This window comes from Cricetulus griseus, chromosome 3 (genome assembly GCF_003668045.3).
Source record: "Cricetulus griseus strain 17A/GY chromosome 3, alternate assembly CriGri-PICRH-1.0, whole genome shotgun sequence".
NCBI lineage: Eukaryota > Metazoa > Chordata > Mammalia > Rodentia > Cricetidae > Cricetulus > Cricetulus griseus.
In genome coordinates this window covers 236,905,771-236,922,317 of record NC_048596.1, presented here as the reverse complement: position 1 = coordinate 236,922,317, position 16,547 = coordinate 236,905,771, and the positions used below count along the sequence as shown (strand labels likewise).

General features: G+C 35.5%; 1 protein-coding gene across 3 annotated transcripts in view; it reads right to left on the bottom strand.

Moving 5' to 3' along the window:
• Lyst (lysosomal trafficking regulator) overlaps positions 1 to 16,547 on the bottom strand; it is a 171,603-nt gene that overhangs the window by 91,786 nt on the left and 63,270 nt on the right. For 2 of the 3 annotated variants that reach the window (XM_035442855.1, XM_027409436.2), the window contains exons 9-17: positions 15,898 to 16,124; positions 15,520 to 15,586; positions 14,472 to 14,581; positions 12,330 to 12,756; positions 10,853 to 10,997; positions 9,283 to 9,456; positions 5,237 to 5,397; positions 3,877 to 4,067; positions 1,591 to 1,836 (exon numbers count right to left, since the gene is read on the bottom strand). In XM_035442855.1, the coding sequence (XP_035298746.1) occupies positions 1,591 to 1,836; positions 3,877 to 4,067; positions 5,237 to 5,397; positions 9,283 to 9,456; positions 10,853 to 10,997; positions 12,330 to 12,756; positions 14,472 to 14,581; positions 15,520 to 15,586; positions 15,898 to 16,124 (1,748 nt within the window). The remainder of the gene's footprint in view (positions 1 to 1,590; positions 1,837 to 3,876; positions 4,068 to 5,236; positions 5,398 to 9,282; positions 9,457 to 10,852; positions 10,998 to 12,329; positions 12,757 to 14,471; positions 14,582 to 15,519; positions 15,587 to 15,897; positions 16,125 to 16,547) is intronic. The other variant, XM_035442856.1, reaches the window with a different exon arrangement.

The window sequence follows — 16,547 nt, the reverse complement described above, 5'->3', positions numbered from 1 at the left end:
ATCCAGACCCCAGGAACATGGGTTTCAGTGAGGAAACTTCGGAAATCTACGGGACCTGTTGTAGTAGTTCCGTACTTATCCCTAGCAAAGGCGTGGACTTTGGGAGCCCATTCCACATAGAGGAATACTCCTTGAGTCAAGACACACAGGGGTGGGCCTAGGCCCTATCCCAAAGGATATGATAGACTCTGATGACAGCCTATGGAAGGCCTCACCATCCAGGGAGAGCAGAAAGGATATGTGATAGGTAGGGTTTTAGTTGGGGGAGGGTGGTAGGGGAGGAGGGGAGGGACAAGGGAACAGATATGGTCATACAAAACAATCTTGTTTCTAATTCAAATTTAAAAAAAAAAAAAAGGAAAAAGAAAGTGGCCCCATTAAAGGAAGCTAGTTAAGTACATACTGTGAAAATCTGATGATGTTTTAAAATTTAAAAAAGAAAACATGTTTTGGGGCTACAGAGGTGGCTCAAGGGTTAAAGGAGGCTTGCTGCTTTTCCAGAGGATCTGTATTTGGTTCCCAACACCCACACCAGGTGACTCACAACTGCTTGTACCTACAGCTCCAGGGATTCCAATATTCTTTGGTGGCTTCTACCGGTATCTTCACATATGCATGAATACACATACATAAATACATACACATAATGAAAAACCATTTTTAAAAGAAAAAATATTTCCTTCATATCATTAGTTAGCATATAGTTTCTTTCTAAAGGCAATTTAAAATCTCATATATTTAACATTTACTTGTTCCAATTATATTTGTTGACAATAAAAACTTCTAAAATCTTCATGAATTAAACCTTAATCATCCTTGGCAGAAAGCTTGGTATCATCAGTAATATGTGATAATTTTTTGTCTTAAAGTTTTACATAGCGGAGTACAGTTTTTTGGCACTCTACAAGTACCCCTTCAATTTATCAATAAAAGGGAGGGAGCTTTTGTTCAGACAAAGCTATAATCAGGTCCGGCGGCAGATGCCCTAGTCTCAGAGCCCTCATCCAGTGGCTGATGAAAGCAGAGTCAGACATCCACAGATACACACTGAACTGAACCCTGGAACTTAATTGTAGAGGCGGAGGAATGAAGATGGAAGGGGTTGGTACCAGGTTGGAGAAATCCACAGAAACAGCTGGCCTGAACAAGGGAGCACACATCAACCCCAGATGCTGTCTGGGAGGCCAGTACAGGACTGATCCAGACCCCTGAACATGGATGTCAATGAGGAGGCCTCTGCCCTCTAGGAGGCCACTGGTAGTGGATTAGTATTTTTCCCTGGTGTAAGAAGGGACATTGAGAGCCCATTCCACATGAAGGGATGCACTCTTGCCCTGGACACATGGGGAAGGGCCTAGGCCCAGCCCAGGATGATGTGGTGGACTTTGTGGAGCCCCATTGAGGGCCCTACCCTGCCTGGGGAGTGGAGGGTGGATGGGGTAGGGGGTAGGTTGCGGTGGGATAGAAGGGGTGAGGGTGAGGGGAGGGAGAGGGAGAAGGGATTGACATGTGAAACAAGCTTGTTCCTAATTTGAACTAATAAAAAATAAATAAATAAAAAATAAAAAAAGCTATAATCATGATTCTTACCCTAGCAAAGAGGAAAACAAATACACCAGCTCCACCAATCTCATGCAGAATACCCTGGATGGTTTTACATTCTGTAGGCCGGAGGCTTTTGAGTTGAGATGGTTCTAGCAAGATGCTCTGGGCTTCCTTTGAGCTGAAGGGTCTCTGAGAGAGTTGAGTTTTCAGTTGGCCCTTGAGTCGGATCACAGGCTCATAGATGGTATACTGAGCAGGGCAGTAAGTTGTATAAACAACTGAAAGACTTTCCTAAAACAAACATTTTCCTTTAGTGACATAAAAAAATTTTAAAATGTTAGCTATCAACTAGCAAATAAATATTTCAACATAAAAAGATACTTAGCTAACTTTTATTTTTAAAAAGATAGCCACCATACTAAACAAAGATGGTCAGAGAAGCTCATCTTCTTTCTACAACATAAATGACAAGCTAATCAGGCTATGACCACTAACATGAACCATGGCTAAGGATTCTAGCTTTGATACATCCAGAATAAACATGAGATTAAAATATAAATACTAATTACAACTAGCCTTTTTCTCATTATTCAGAGAACATTTTATTTATTAGTTCTATAATCAAACCCACATAGATAACTTTATATATTTAATACAGGAGAGTTGAGTCTTCTGCCACACTTGGCTTCCTTTTGTTACTGTTCTAACTCTTCAAAATGAGGACTCTGGGTTAATTTACCCCAAGTTTTTGTTTTGGATTTTTTCACGGGCTGCCTACTTAGTGAAAAGTGTCTCTGATGGAGGGAAGATTGTAGGAGTCAGGGGAGATGGAGGATAGCAGGAAAATATGGCCCACTGAATCAACTAGGCAGTGTTCACATTGGCTCATAGAGACCAAAACAGCAAGCACAGGGCCTACTTGGGTCTGCACCAGGTTTCTCTGCATATATGTTAAGCCTGTTAACTTGATGTTTTTGTGGGACTCCTAACAGAGGCAAGAGTGAAGCTCTGACTCTTTGGCCTCCTCTTGAGACTCTTTTCCTCCTACTAGGTTGTCTTGCCCAGCCGCCATATGAGGGCATTACCCTTGTCTTATTGAATCTTGTTTTGTCATGTCTGGCTGTTGTCTCCTGGAGGCTGCTCCTTTTAGAAGAGGAAATGAAGGGGGTGGATCTCAGGGAGAAGGGAGGTGGAAGGTCACTAGGAGGAATAGAGGGAGGGGAAACTGTAGTTGGGATATATTGTATGAGAGAAGAATCTATTCTCAATTTTTTTTTAAAAAAAAAGTGTCTTTGAATAGATTTTTCTTTTGATTAGAACTAATTTTCACACTGTCATCAGAAGAAAACAAAATTAAATCAAAATTTCAGTATTTCTCCTTGCAGAACATTGTCACAACCAGCACTGGTCCATGTCAAACTTCTCTGAGCTACTACTTAAAGAAGTCAGAGAGGATTCTGGGCTTTGGTCACTTACAAGAAGCCACAGCAGCTTAAGTAGTCTGTCTCATTAAGCACAGTTTATGTCTTATCCACACACAAACTAAAACAGCTAACTGATGTTATTAACAAAAATCCCCACCAGTTGCTCATGAACTGTGTACTGGTAAGACAAAATAAAAGAATAATGTAAAAAAGCAATAGAGAAAAATTAGCAATATTTTGAAGGCAAAATTCCCATTTTATACTGTTATTAAAGAGTAGTTATATAAGCCCAGAATAAATGCAATTAATTTTAAATTTGTTTGTGTGCACTTGTACATGTTATCACATGTAAATGGTTTTCCTTCTATTTTTACATGGATTCTAGGGTTCCAACTCAGGGCACCAGGCTTGCACAACAAATTGCTTTATCCATTGTACCATCTCATACTCCCCTAATACATGCAATTACATCTAATACTGTAAGTTAGTCTCTGTATTCATTTCTAAGTATGAAAAAGAATGGAATGTGTGACTTTTTTAAAAAAGAGTATGTCAGGCTAAAAGAGCTATATTTTCAATGTGTCATAAACATTTTTCTTAAAATATTACTAGGTATAAAATAAACTAGTCTGATAAAAATGCTACATAAATGAAATTCCAAGTAAATGATTATAAAAATATATGTGTGTGTGTGTGTGTGTGTGTGTGTGTGTGTGTATGTATACACAGATGCATGAAACAAGCTTAACAAGAGATTAAAATGTTTCACAGTTTTTAAAGGAAAAAAAATCCACATTCTAAGAAAAGAGCAAAATGGAAAATTATGAATCTAAATCACCACTAATTATACATGTCAATGAACATACCTACACAAACCTACTACAATGTTAAAATTTATAAAACTTACAATTAAGAGACCAACATCCACACCTTTCTTGGTCATAAAAAGGTCTCTGATTTGTTCACATCCCAAAATTTCTTTATTAATGTATTTGGAGTAGTCAATCACTGGCTTGCCATATTTACAAGGCATTATGGATGTGTAGTTGGGTCCACAAGCATACAGGTAAAAGGCCTCTTGTGAGCCAATTTTTGCTCCTGGATAGCAGAAAAACAAAACTAGTTATTTAAAACATTTCAAGTAGAATTTTTCATACATAACAAGGAAACGAGGTAGGAATATATTTGTCTACCAGATTATTTCAGTTGTTCACTATATCTTATAAAACTCAAAGTCTCAATTTCCAAGTTAGGATAAACTAACCTATGTCAACTATGTTAAGGATGCTTGGATGTATCCTTACAAACTGGGAAGCTTTTGATAAAATTTCTATTTGTTTCTTAAGACAGTGAATTTTAATTTAACCAAGCTTGGGTTGTTTGGTTTGTTTTTAATAAATAAAGACTTAGAATTTTTTTGATAAAAACTATTTCTTGATGTATTTCATTTTAAAATAAAATTTAAACTGATACCTTATATGCTAGGCTTAGTAGTTTTTAAATGGTTTTCATTGTTTTTTGCATAAATTTGCTATTTGGATAGAATGTACTAAAATCATGAATAAAAGAGGGGCTGGAGAGGTGGCTCAGTAGTTAAGAGACCTGACTGTTTTTTGCAAAGATGGCAGCTTACAACCTCCTGTGGCTCCAGCTACAGGGGATCCGACACTGTCTTCTGACCTCTGTGGTGCACAGTCACATAAGCAGGCAAAAAAAACCATGCATAGAAAATAAATAATTCTTTAAAAGTTATAAATAAGAGAAAACCATTCTATGCCGGGCGGTGGTGGTGCATGCCTTTAATCCCAGCACTCGGGAGGCAGAGGCAGGCGGATCTCTGTGAGTTCGAGACCAGCCTGGTCTACAAGAGCTAGTTCCAGGACAGCCTCCAAAGCCACAGAGAAACCCTGTCTCGAAAACCAAGAGAGAGAGAGAGAGAGAGAGAGAGAGAGAGAGAGAGAGAGAGAGAGAGAGAACCATTCTAGGTTTATTAGTTATGACATTGCATTTCCCAAGACTACAAAGTAATGTTGATTAAGTATATGAGATGAAGTTAGAAGCTACATCTCCATATCATACATCAATTGTAAGAAAATGTTAAGCTATAATATATTAAAAACATCCTGAAAGTTAATCTCAGAATCTTGGAAACACAGTACTTACTAAACATTAGTCAATGACGACAGACCAGAATTATTGTCAGGTTAATTTATATAGTACATGGAAATTTAAAGAAAAGTTTGGAAATACTTCACAGGAAAATATACCGTTAAAGAGGAGCAAGTTTCCAAGGTCCCATTTTCCAGCTAATTGCAGAAATTCATCTTGGGATGTTAAGCAATGACCAATCATACAAAACGTTTTATTGCTGTCTGATGATAAACTTGTTTTTCTTGGAAGCACAAAATCCAAGATGACATCAGTCTTCCTACATTAAAAACAAAATTAAGTTAATGGCTTTTGGGAATACCATGAATGCTTAATGAGGGGACATCCCTGAACTTTTCTAGGTCCTGAAATATATTGTTGGCAATGGGAGGGTAAAGAGGGTAGCTTTCTGTCTCCTGGTCAAATGTGCTTGTGGTCCACAGGCCACAGACAATACCTAGGGATCCTATATGTTGGCCAGAGAAAGCAAACACATGACTTGTACATATGTGCCTTCCTAATGCACAGAAACAAAGTAATCATCTCCCTTTAATTTGTCAAAAACTCTCCTGTCTTGGCGATAATTACTAAGATTTCATATTCTCTATAAGGTGTTGGAATCAGAATTTCAGAATGTCCATAAGTTTTGCTATATCTAACCTCTGAAATGCCAGTGGGTTTTTTTTTTTTTGTATTTTGTTTTCTAATGTTAAGCATTACAGAAATTTTGTTTGGGGTCTCTTTTTCTTTAAAGGTTTGTCAAGAATTCTTACATAAAACAGAGCTATATAAGGTAAGCATAAGGCTTTCTCACAGATACACAAAGACTGAGGAGACTTCATTGCTTAGGTAAACGGCAAGTTCCTAAACTCCGCAGTAAGGTAATGAGGGGGCCCTATTTAGAGGCAAACTCTAAAATTTGGAAAATGGAGACTTAGCTTGCACAGCTAACTCACTTTCAGAAATTAAACTTTTTGTACATTTATTTTAAAACCTTAACATCTGATTCGTATTTATTAAGTAAATCCAACTATATTATTAGTAACATCCTTTAATTTAAAAATATCTATGAACGTGCATATATCTGTGTGTGCATATGCACTCTAAGGTGCACAGAGACATTTGTAGGAGTTGATTTTTTTCAATTGAGTTCCAGGAATCAAACTCCGGTTGTTAGGCTTGGTAGCAAATGCCTTATCCTGCTAAGTCACCTCACCAGTCCAAATAGGAAAAATGTGTGTATATAATTAATCAATTAAAGCAATTACTGGCATATATAATTATAATTAAACAAATTAAATATATAATTAATGTATATTAATAAAGAAAAGAAATGAGACAGACAATCTATGACTATCTCCTTTGTGGGCCAATAAATGGCCACAATTAAAACACTACTGCCACCAATGACATTATGACTTACTTTTCTTATGTGTGAAAGAAAACCTCCTGGAAGATGAACATAAAATAAACACAGTGAATAATAAGTGTACCTATGCCACATGCTTCTACTGCATTTGTGTGACTTTAATGCTAACAAGTTATTTTCCACTGTCATTATGTGCTTTATTTTTGGTTATTTTTGTTTGTTCATTTCTCTAAGACAGTCTCCCTCTGTAGCCTAGGCTGGCCTTGAACTCATAGCAATCCTCCTACCTCAACTTCTACAGTGCTGGAATTACAAGTGTGAGTCACAATGCTTGGCTTGTTATGTATTATTAAAATGGCCTCTTAAAATGCATTCTTTGTAGACATTAGGCTATGTAGCTTCTAAAATAACAAAGAACCAAATTTAAATCAACAAAATTATATTATTGACCTGTCACTTGTTCATTGATTAGTTAACTAATGAAATTAACTTCTATTAACTTACTATCAAATTAACCTCTACCAAGGAAATTTCTTCAAAGCAAAATAAAAATTAGTAAATGGAGCAAGAGCAATGTGTGACACAAAAGACTTCAGAACTATCTGTGACAGTCTCATCTTTCACTCTGAAAGTGACTAGTTACTAGTGTAAGTATGGTCCCCATACCCATAAGATATTCTGAGGCAAAAACAAGAGCTAGAGGAGCAGCACAGTACAGGGTTTACAGCATGACCGCAATCCAAGCTTGGAGCCTCAGTTCAAGTTTTGCCTATACTCCTTCCATGTGGCATAGCTCTGAGCAAGTTTCCTTACTCCGCTCTAGGTCTCAGCTGAGCATTTCAAATAGTCAATAGCATACCTACTTCACAGTGTAGTGGGAAGGATAAAATGAGGTACAGTGCAGAAACAGTACAATGAGTGGCACTTGTTACTAGCTCAAGAAATGAGGAGTGTGTCTAAGAAAAAGAGGCCCATCTCCAACTCTAATAGTTCTATCCCAGTGTTCTGAAAACAAATTCACTAATTGGTTATAGCTGCTATTCAAGCTTAGGCAGCTGTGAATACCATTTAGAAGAATACTATTTCAGGCATGTGTTTTTATGTATTTTCTTCAATGAATCAACAAAACAGAACTTGGGCTTAACTTCCTATAGCAGACACTATGGGTTATCCCAAAGCCCTTCTTTCTTGTCTCTCTCAGGGATTAAAAGTTGATGACCATGAGTAACCAGTGCTTACAGCCTCCTAAAGCAGTGCCAAGTCTGACACATAGCAATTCCTTAATGTGCACTCAAGATATATGTGATTTCTATGATCTAATCATTTTGAGTATTTTGAGAGGATAAGGAGATAACATATATAAACCATCTAGAAAAAGGTCTGCAATATAACAAGTATACAACACATAACAGACTTTTGTAAAAAAAATAAAATAAAATTATATTCATCAGCTTGCCACTCACTCCTGCCAAACTTTTCCATCTTGTCTATCCACTTCAATGCTCTCCCATGATAAACTGTATCTTCCCACATGCTATTTCAATTAACTCTTTCAAATCCAAGGTACATGATAATTTGTGCTGGTTAGTTTTGTCAGTTTGGCATCAGTACCCAGGAAGAGGGAATCTCAATTGAGGAATTTCCTCTATCAGACTACCTGTGGCCATGTATGTGGGACATTTTCTTGATTGTTGATTTGTGAACAAGGACCTACAATGTGGGCTGTGACACCCGTAGGCAGGTAGTCCTCTGTTGTTTATGAAAAGTAACTGAGCAAGCCAGGGGTTAGGATGAGAGTAAACAGCATTCCTCTGTGTTCTCTGCTACAGTTTCTGCTTCTGAGTTTTTGCCTTGCACTCTTGCCCTGACTTTCTTTGATGATGAACTGTAACCTGTATCCAAATAAATCCTTTTTCCCTGAGATAGAAAGCAAACTAGGACATAGTTTATTTGGGGGTTAATTTTTACATTAAGATCATCTACAAAATGTTTATTAACTTGACTGTGAAGTCTGTGCAGTAAAAGAAATGCAGTATTCTACCTAAATCCATTACTTTATATAGTTCTAGAACCCATGTAAGTCTATTATCAGATATGATGCTTTATATTCTTCTCCAGTCATTTTAATTTCTTTCAGTCCCAATTTAATTTAGGTATTAGACTTCTTTTTAAATTGATTTATAGAATTCCTTGTAATATATGGATTTGAGGGATAATACTACATATCTTGTAATTACTTACCTAGTATATATTATTCATAAATATCTAATGCCCAGGTTTTTGGCTTGCTCCTCATACCTAAATACAGTAATCCATTATACTCACTAGGCATCCAATAGATACCAAAAGTTGAGAATGCTCAAATCCCTTATAGACAATGCCATATTTATATATAACCTGCATATAATCTCTTATATATATTAAGCTACCTTTAAGTTACTTACAACACCTAAAATAAATGCCTTACAAATGGTTGTTATACTTATTGTTTAGGGAATAACCAGAAGACAAGATTGTACATGTTCATCAGAGATACAATTCTCAAATATTTTCAGTCTGATGTCGGTTGAATCTTCAAGAGCAGAATTCATGGACAATTTTCAATATAGAAGACTTGTTGTGGAAATTTACTATGGAAGATTTATTATGTATTAAAGTGATAAACAGAAAAAAGTCAATTTTGATATAAATTTCTTTTATCACATATCAAATTTTACCTAGCTTGCAATGTTTCAGGAATGAAAAGTAAAGCTAAAACTGTAACTGAGAGGAATATTTTCTGAGAATGTTTAATACCTCTGTCCAGAGACCCATATTGATATTTCCCCATGGACATTCTTTTTCCCTTGAGGATGCTGAAGATAGGTAAGTACTAAGTGTTGCCATTTGCTTGGAAAGAAAATGTTTTCCTGTGATTCAACTTGTGCTAGTGAAACAGCTTTCACGTCATCATTTGAGTCCATGCACACACTGTAGGAAAAAGAAAATCACAGGTCAAAAACATGAAAATTCTGACTTTAATAGTTAACACATACACTGCAACTATAATTCTCAATATGTGAGATTAAAAGTCACTTCTATTTTAAAAACAAGTGAGAAAGTCAGTAGGTCTTTGTTTTACACCATATCTGTTTCCTCAGTTTATGAACTAAAATGGATTAGACTCATTGGCTGATGTTAATAACTTGGGCAACAATTTCTAGAAATCAGTTTATAAAACCAAGTTTTTCCTTGATTTTATCTATTTTAGAAATTATAATGTAATATTTGGCTCACAAAGAAATTAATGCATACTGTAATAAATGTTTAAATACCAGAATATATTGGGTGCTAATTCACTTTGCAGAATTACTAAAAGAATAAGGAGAAATGTATGTAGAAAACACCTGGTAACATTTATATTATCTATAAAACAAAATCTAAATAATATACTGGCTTTGATTTTTATGTTTAGAAAGATATATTAAATTGGTAAATTGTTGTGTGCTGTTTGAGCTGACTAAGAAGTTGGCTTTGGAAGTAGGATAGACACCATACCCCATTTCAAACCCAAATATGTTTTTCTCAAAGTATCTTCTTGTCCGGGGACAGACTGCCCCCCTAGCCCTGTGATAGGGAAAAAAGAACAAGACAACAGCACAAGAATAAAAACATTGCACCCTTAAGGGCAGAAGAGAATGAATTGTTCTAGTGAAAATATTGTGCCCCTGAGAACAACTGGATGGAGAAACATATTCCAACAGAGGTTACTATCCTTATACACAGCATAAAAATTGTTGTAGTGGGGCTGGAGACATGGCTCAGAGGTTAAGAGCACTGACTGCTTTTCCAGAGGTCCTGAGTTCAATTCCCAGCAACCACATGGTGGTTTAAAACCATCTATAATGAGATCTGATACCCTCTTCTGGCCTTCAGGCAGACATGCAATCAGAACACTGTATACATAATAGATAAATAGATAAATAAATGGTTGTAGTGGTAAGGAAGCTGGACACTCATCTATAGAGAGAATCTTCTATCTGCTTGTAAATCTCTCAATCAAGAATGCCAGTGTGACTGTTTTCAGCAAGATTTCTCTAGTCATTTCTGCTGGATGTTCATGTGCTTTTTTTGATGTTGCTACTATTGCCAATTGGAGTATTATATTACAGTCATTTCTACTGGATATCATAAGCACTTGACTTGCCATGTTTTGTTATCTGTCTACTGCCAGAGAGAATCTATGTGCTGTCTGATAATCATTCTTTTAATTTTTCTTTTCTCTCTAAAGACCTTTAATAAGATTGTTCTTATATTATTTAATAATTTCTCACATAAATTATTTAAATACATGACCTATTTATTAAGAGTTGAGGATAATCAATACCGAAAGATAAAACTGCCACTGTGGGGATCAGCCCAAACTTGGATCATCAATGCTTTGGATCCCAATGAAATCAAATGAATACAGCCATCTTCTATGAGTCTGTCACCAGGATTGATGGGTTCTGTACCTTCTGGTCTATCGCCTTCTGTGAGAAAAATGTTAGAATCATCAATAAAATAGTTGACGAAAACTGTGGAAAAGCAAATTTCAAAGAATACAATGTGTGCTGGTTTATTTGTATCAGGTTATTTATCCCAAATGTCTGAACCTCTTTCAAACAATATTTCCAAAGGTTAAATGTTAACTTCAAAAGAACACAGTGGGTGAAAAACAGTGTTTTACAAATTATTAAATGGTTTAAAATACATAATAACTGAGAACAGATCTGGGCAGGGCTGCTGAAGGACTGTAATCAGTTATACGCTGTGCCAAGCTTCTGCTTTTGTTGGTTTGGGCCACTATAACATGACCGACCCTGTTCTAGGGAGCACACACTATCAACACATGCTTTGCACTACCAAAATTTACTTGATTGTTGTTAGGAAGATATAATCTCTGATATAATAATCTTATTAAAACTCTTCTTAGAAAAGCTACAGTGTTTGATGGGTCATTATTTAGAGTGGTGGGTAACCTTTGAATAAGAGTGCTAAGTGATGCTTAAACCTTGTATCATAGTTTGTTTCCAGCTAAAGGAATTGTTTATAGGCTTTAGGTTAGTTGGTTATCCTTCCCAATGCCATCTTACCAATTAAATCGTGAACTACCTGAGTTAAGTATGATGAGCTATTTGTTACTATGATGTGACTTTATGTTAAACTAAGCTAAGATGTACTAAAGTACACAGTGCATATCCAAAGGCTCAGACTTTTAAAGAAGATGAACATTATCAGTAAATAGATTGTATAAATACTAGCCACCATTTTCAACAGGTTAAAAAAATACACAACCAATTTCTAACACTATTCACTCTAGCTGCCACATGTCTTAAACTGTTGTATACCTAAGAAAGACAAAAACATGATGCAGTTTCAATATGACCTAACAGTAATTTTTCAGTTATAGATGTAAACTCTGTCCTAACTTTGGAGCACTATTGCATATAAATGCTCAGTAATAGGAACTAGGAAGGGGCCACCAAGTTAAGACAGAAGGAAGAACTTGAAATGTAAGTGGCTATAGGGTCTTATTTTTATCCCTTTTCTAGTATGAGGGGCCACACTACCATAATAATGGGGCTACTAACCAGCAGCAGCTGTAGATATGGGCTATCTCCTTCCATATCTAAGGTTTAGAAGAGAATGGAGATGTCAAGGCTATCTGAAAACTCAGGTTTTGGTAATTCTGTAGTTAAGTATGGCCTTTAAGGTGAAGAACATCTAAAGAACACATTAAAATACTGCCAAATATCCTTACAGTTCAGGCAAATGGCTATCTGAAGAGTCTTAGTGTACAGATCAGACCCCTACCATCATACCTGCTCCTTCAAAACTGTCGTCTTGTAAAATTGATGGTTTGTTTCTTTTCTTTATCTTCTTTCCTCTTTCTGTAGCACTCTCAGATTCATGGATATACTCCACATTAAACCACAGAGAAACACTAAATCCTTCTGACAGGTGTGGCCAACAGTTTTGCCCCAGCAATGGCAGGTGGATTGGGGCTATGTGCCAAGAGGAAAGCAGCCGAGAGGGAAAACTCTCTCTGTCAGCCTCTTTCTTGCCTCTGGAAATCCTTGCTCTTCTCAATAAGCCTAAGGCTTTACTGTTAAGAATCCCAGGAGACTTTTGTGGTGAGACACCATTGCTTAAACTTGGGGTATGAAGCAGAGGAAAGGTTAGATACTGTGAAGGGCTCATAGTAAAATCATTTCCAACAATTTTCTGAATACCAACGAGAAGAATTTCCTAGAGAAAAAGAAAAACAATTAAACTTTTACAATCTGTAACCAGATACACAATAATCTCAAAATTCAGGTTATAAGTAAAAATACAAAATACCTGTATATAGTAGTCTTTTAATTTAAATATCATATCTATTATATCTTCAAATTTTTTTATTTTTATTTACAATAAGATAGGGAGATTTAATTTATCATGTAATCTCTTGATAAATTTGGTTTAAATTTTGGTATTTTTATGGTACAAATCTAACATTTATGAGTAGCATTTAAGTATTATAAATGAAATACAATAATTATATCAGGAAATATTTCTATAAAACAAGGTTATTACTTCCTCATGGTATTTCTCTCAAAATAACTTTAAAGATTTATTTTTATTAGTGTGTATGTGCATGTGTGCACGTGTGAATGTATGCATGCATACATGCCTGCCTGCCTGAGTAGGTGCCTGAAAAAGCCAGAAAATGGGGTCGGATCCCTTGGAGCTGGAGTTACAGGTATTTGTAAACTGCCTGAAGTGGGTGCTGGGATTTGAACTCTGGTCTTTGTGATTGAGCAACAAGCACTCTAGTTGCTGAGACATCTTTCTATTCCCATAACTCAAATATTTTTAAGTGAGGGATACAACCATACAAATTCTCTGGATCCCTAAACGATCAACTACATAAAATTGAATGCTCAATTATTTTCCAATTTATTTCACATTTTACCCCCTAGCCAAGGAAAAGTTCTATCAGATCTTTTTGGGGAATTGAAATAAAGTTTTAAGGTTTTGGTCTTAAATGGAATTCAAAACAAAGGTAAGAGATGGAATGTTGAAATGTACATTTAGTTAAAAAAAAGAGCAATGAGCCGGGCGTTGGTAGCGCACACCTTTAATCCCAGCACTCGGAAGGCAGAGGCAGGCAGATCTCTGTGAGTTCGAGACCAGCCTGGTCTACAAGAGCTAGTTCCAGGACAGCCTCCAAAGCCACAGAGAAACCCTGTCTAGAAAAAAGAGAAGAGAGAGAGAGAGAGAGAGAGAGAGAGAGAGAGAGAGAGAGAGAGAGAGGAACTAAGTTACAAAGTATAAAAGATTAGCCTAGTGCAATGCCTCACTCATGCATAAAATAATCTCTAATGTTGGCCAGGATGAAGGAAACTGTGCTCAAGACAAGCTCTAGAAATAATCCATCAACATATAGCCAGCCCTCAATGACCCAAACTGGTGGTTGATGGAGCTTCCATGAGGCCTTGAGACTGAATTGGTTAATGAGGCAGCCAGTGAAGTGGACAGGGCTGCCTCCACATTCTAGATTCATCGGCAGATTCTTCCAATGAAGACTGCATTATAAAAATGAGTTTCCTAGCTAAGAGCCACTAAACTATATAGCAATGGGAAGGAGAATACTCAACTAAAGAACAGATAATCATTCTTTAGATAAAGGACAATTTTGGGATGATTGTTGTTATTCATACTTAAATTCTCTTTAGTAATTAAAATCAAAGCATTTCTCAAGCACAAAGGTTGGAGTTGACATAGGGTAAAGGTAACTGGTTAGTCAAAATCAAAGTGAAATGTTAAGATATATACAGATAATATAACTGAATATGTAGAACATAAAACATAGAATTGGCTAAATAGTAATTACAATATCTAGAGTTTAGTGATTTACAAATTAGTAAAAAAATAATTCTATTAAAGAATTAGTGAAAACATAAAAATTCAAGCATACTTACTGTACAAGGAGATTTCTCCAGAAATATTCTCAAAAGAAGGGTTAGTTCTTCTGAACATGTTCGTGAACTCATCAAAGATACCAAGAGATCCACCAATACTCTCTGGCATGCTATATTTTAAAAAGAAGAAACAAATTAAAGCCAGTACACATTTAATTAAAGAAAGATATAAGCATTTTAACTGAAAGAAATAAACTATTCTCTCATGTGGAATGATTATAAACAATCTAGTTAGCAATCATAAAAACTGCTAAAGAAACAGCAAGATAACTAAAGGCAAATGAACCAACATTAATAAAACAGGTCATTTAGATTATAACTACCACATATTACTTAGAAGTTAAATGACAGAAATAAAAGTAAATAACAAAATTATATAAATATCCCAGGCTATTTATTTTGACCACATTCTTTATTCTACTAAAGAGTTTAACATAAACAAAAGCAATAATATACTAATTAATAAAAATTCCTTAAAGTAATAACTATTATTTACAGATCATTTTACAGTGTTTCAAGTATATTTTTACATGTATGCCTCAACTGTTCCTCACTCCAAAACAGAAAGTATGAAATTTCAACAGCCTACACCTTTCCTGACAAAAGCATGTGAATTTAACTTGGAGGAAGGAAGGAAGCATTACAGAAACACAAATTAACATTTCAGATACATTAGCCCTAATCCTCCAACTATAATTTAGATTTACTATGGTCAGAAATCACACTAATTTTCATTATGAATTTCTGAAATGTCTGAGAAAGTAGTGGGTAGAGAAGAGAATATTACAAGACATAATACAGTGTTTATATCTGGTTACAATCTCCATGAAGCTATTAAACAACTTACTGCAGGCTTTGGAATCTACATTTTCCCCCTATTCAATAAAAACACTTATATTTTACTGAGTGTGAGGAACAAATAAGATGATACATATAAATACAATTTGGAAACCACAGAGCAATATGCTAGTAGAAGCCATAATCATCAATTCTTCAAGCAATATCACAAAAATTACAAAGCTACTCCCTTATTCTATATTCAACTCACCTTGGAAATCAGAATTTGTTTGCGTTAAAATATTCAAGAATCCTCCAAGAAGGATTTTTACAGTTCCCTGAAGATTAAAAAATGAAATGTAAGAAATTAAATGTTTAATTTCATAAAAGCATAATACACCTGCAATGTCATGACCAATTATTTCATAAGGGCGTGTGTGTGTGTGTGTGTGTGTGTGTGTGTGTGTGTGTTTAAATGACTGGAAAGAATACTATTGTAGGATTAAATGCAAGTTTTAAGATTTGCTCTCAGGATACATGATAAGCTACCATCTCAAATAATTTTCAGACAAGTTGGGTTATATATAAGGAAATGAATAATGGGGGCATGAGTGTGATAAATACTGATTCAACTTAGTGCATCTTTTACCTGTTGCATGAGCAGAGAAATGTTCTTTTCCTTCTGCCTGGCAATTTTCAGAAAGCTTTCAAACACATGAGCAAGCACATCAAGTTTAGCTTTGCTAGCAGAAAGTAAATTTAATTCTAGTATGCAAATCTCAGGGTATATTATCTCCCCATGAGTGAGGTTTTCAAGTAAGTTGTTTGGAACAACCGATGCACTGAAACCTTCTGCTTCAGGTTTTAATTCTACTCCTGAAAAAGGAAAGAAAAAGAATGTTTATATTCCCCAAACACTGAATATTTCAACCCTAACTCATTACTAAGAACATTTAATGGAAACTGTGCTTCTTTTATTAAGATATTCACAAAGCCTTTTCCTGAAACATTAATGTTGATTTAGGTTTGTACCTTGAACAATCAAGTCTTATGGATAGTTTAATTTTGAAAGTAATTTTGATCTTTTATAAAACTAAAATATTACCAACAGAAATTTTCATAAACATGTGATATAGATTTAAACACATTCTTTTGATGCAACTAGAAAAAATTAACCCAGCTTTTCTGATCCTCAAATATCTAAACCAGAGTGTAGTTTATTTTATCTGCCCTTATTTCTGTGGTAATAGTAGGCTTGGTTTGTTGAAGTCTAAACATTGTCCTCTTATGACTATCTTA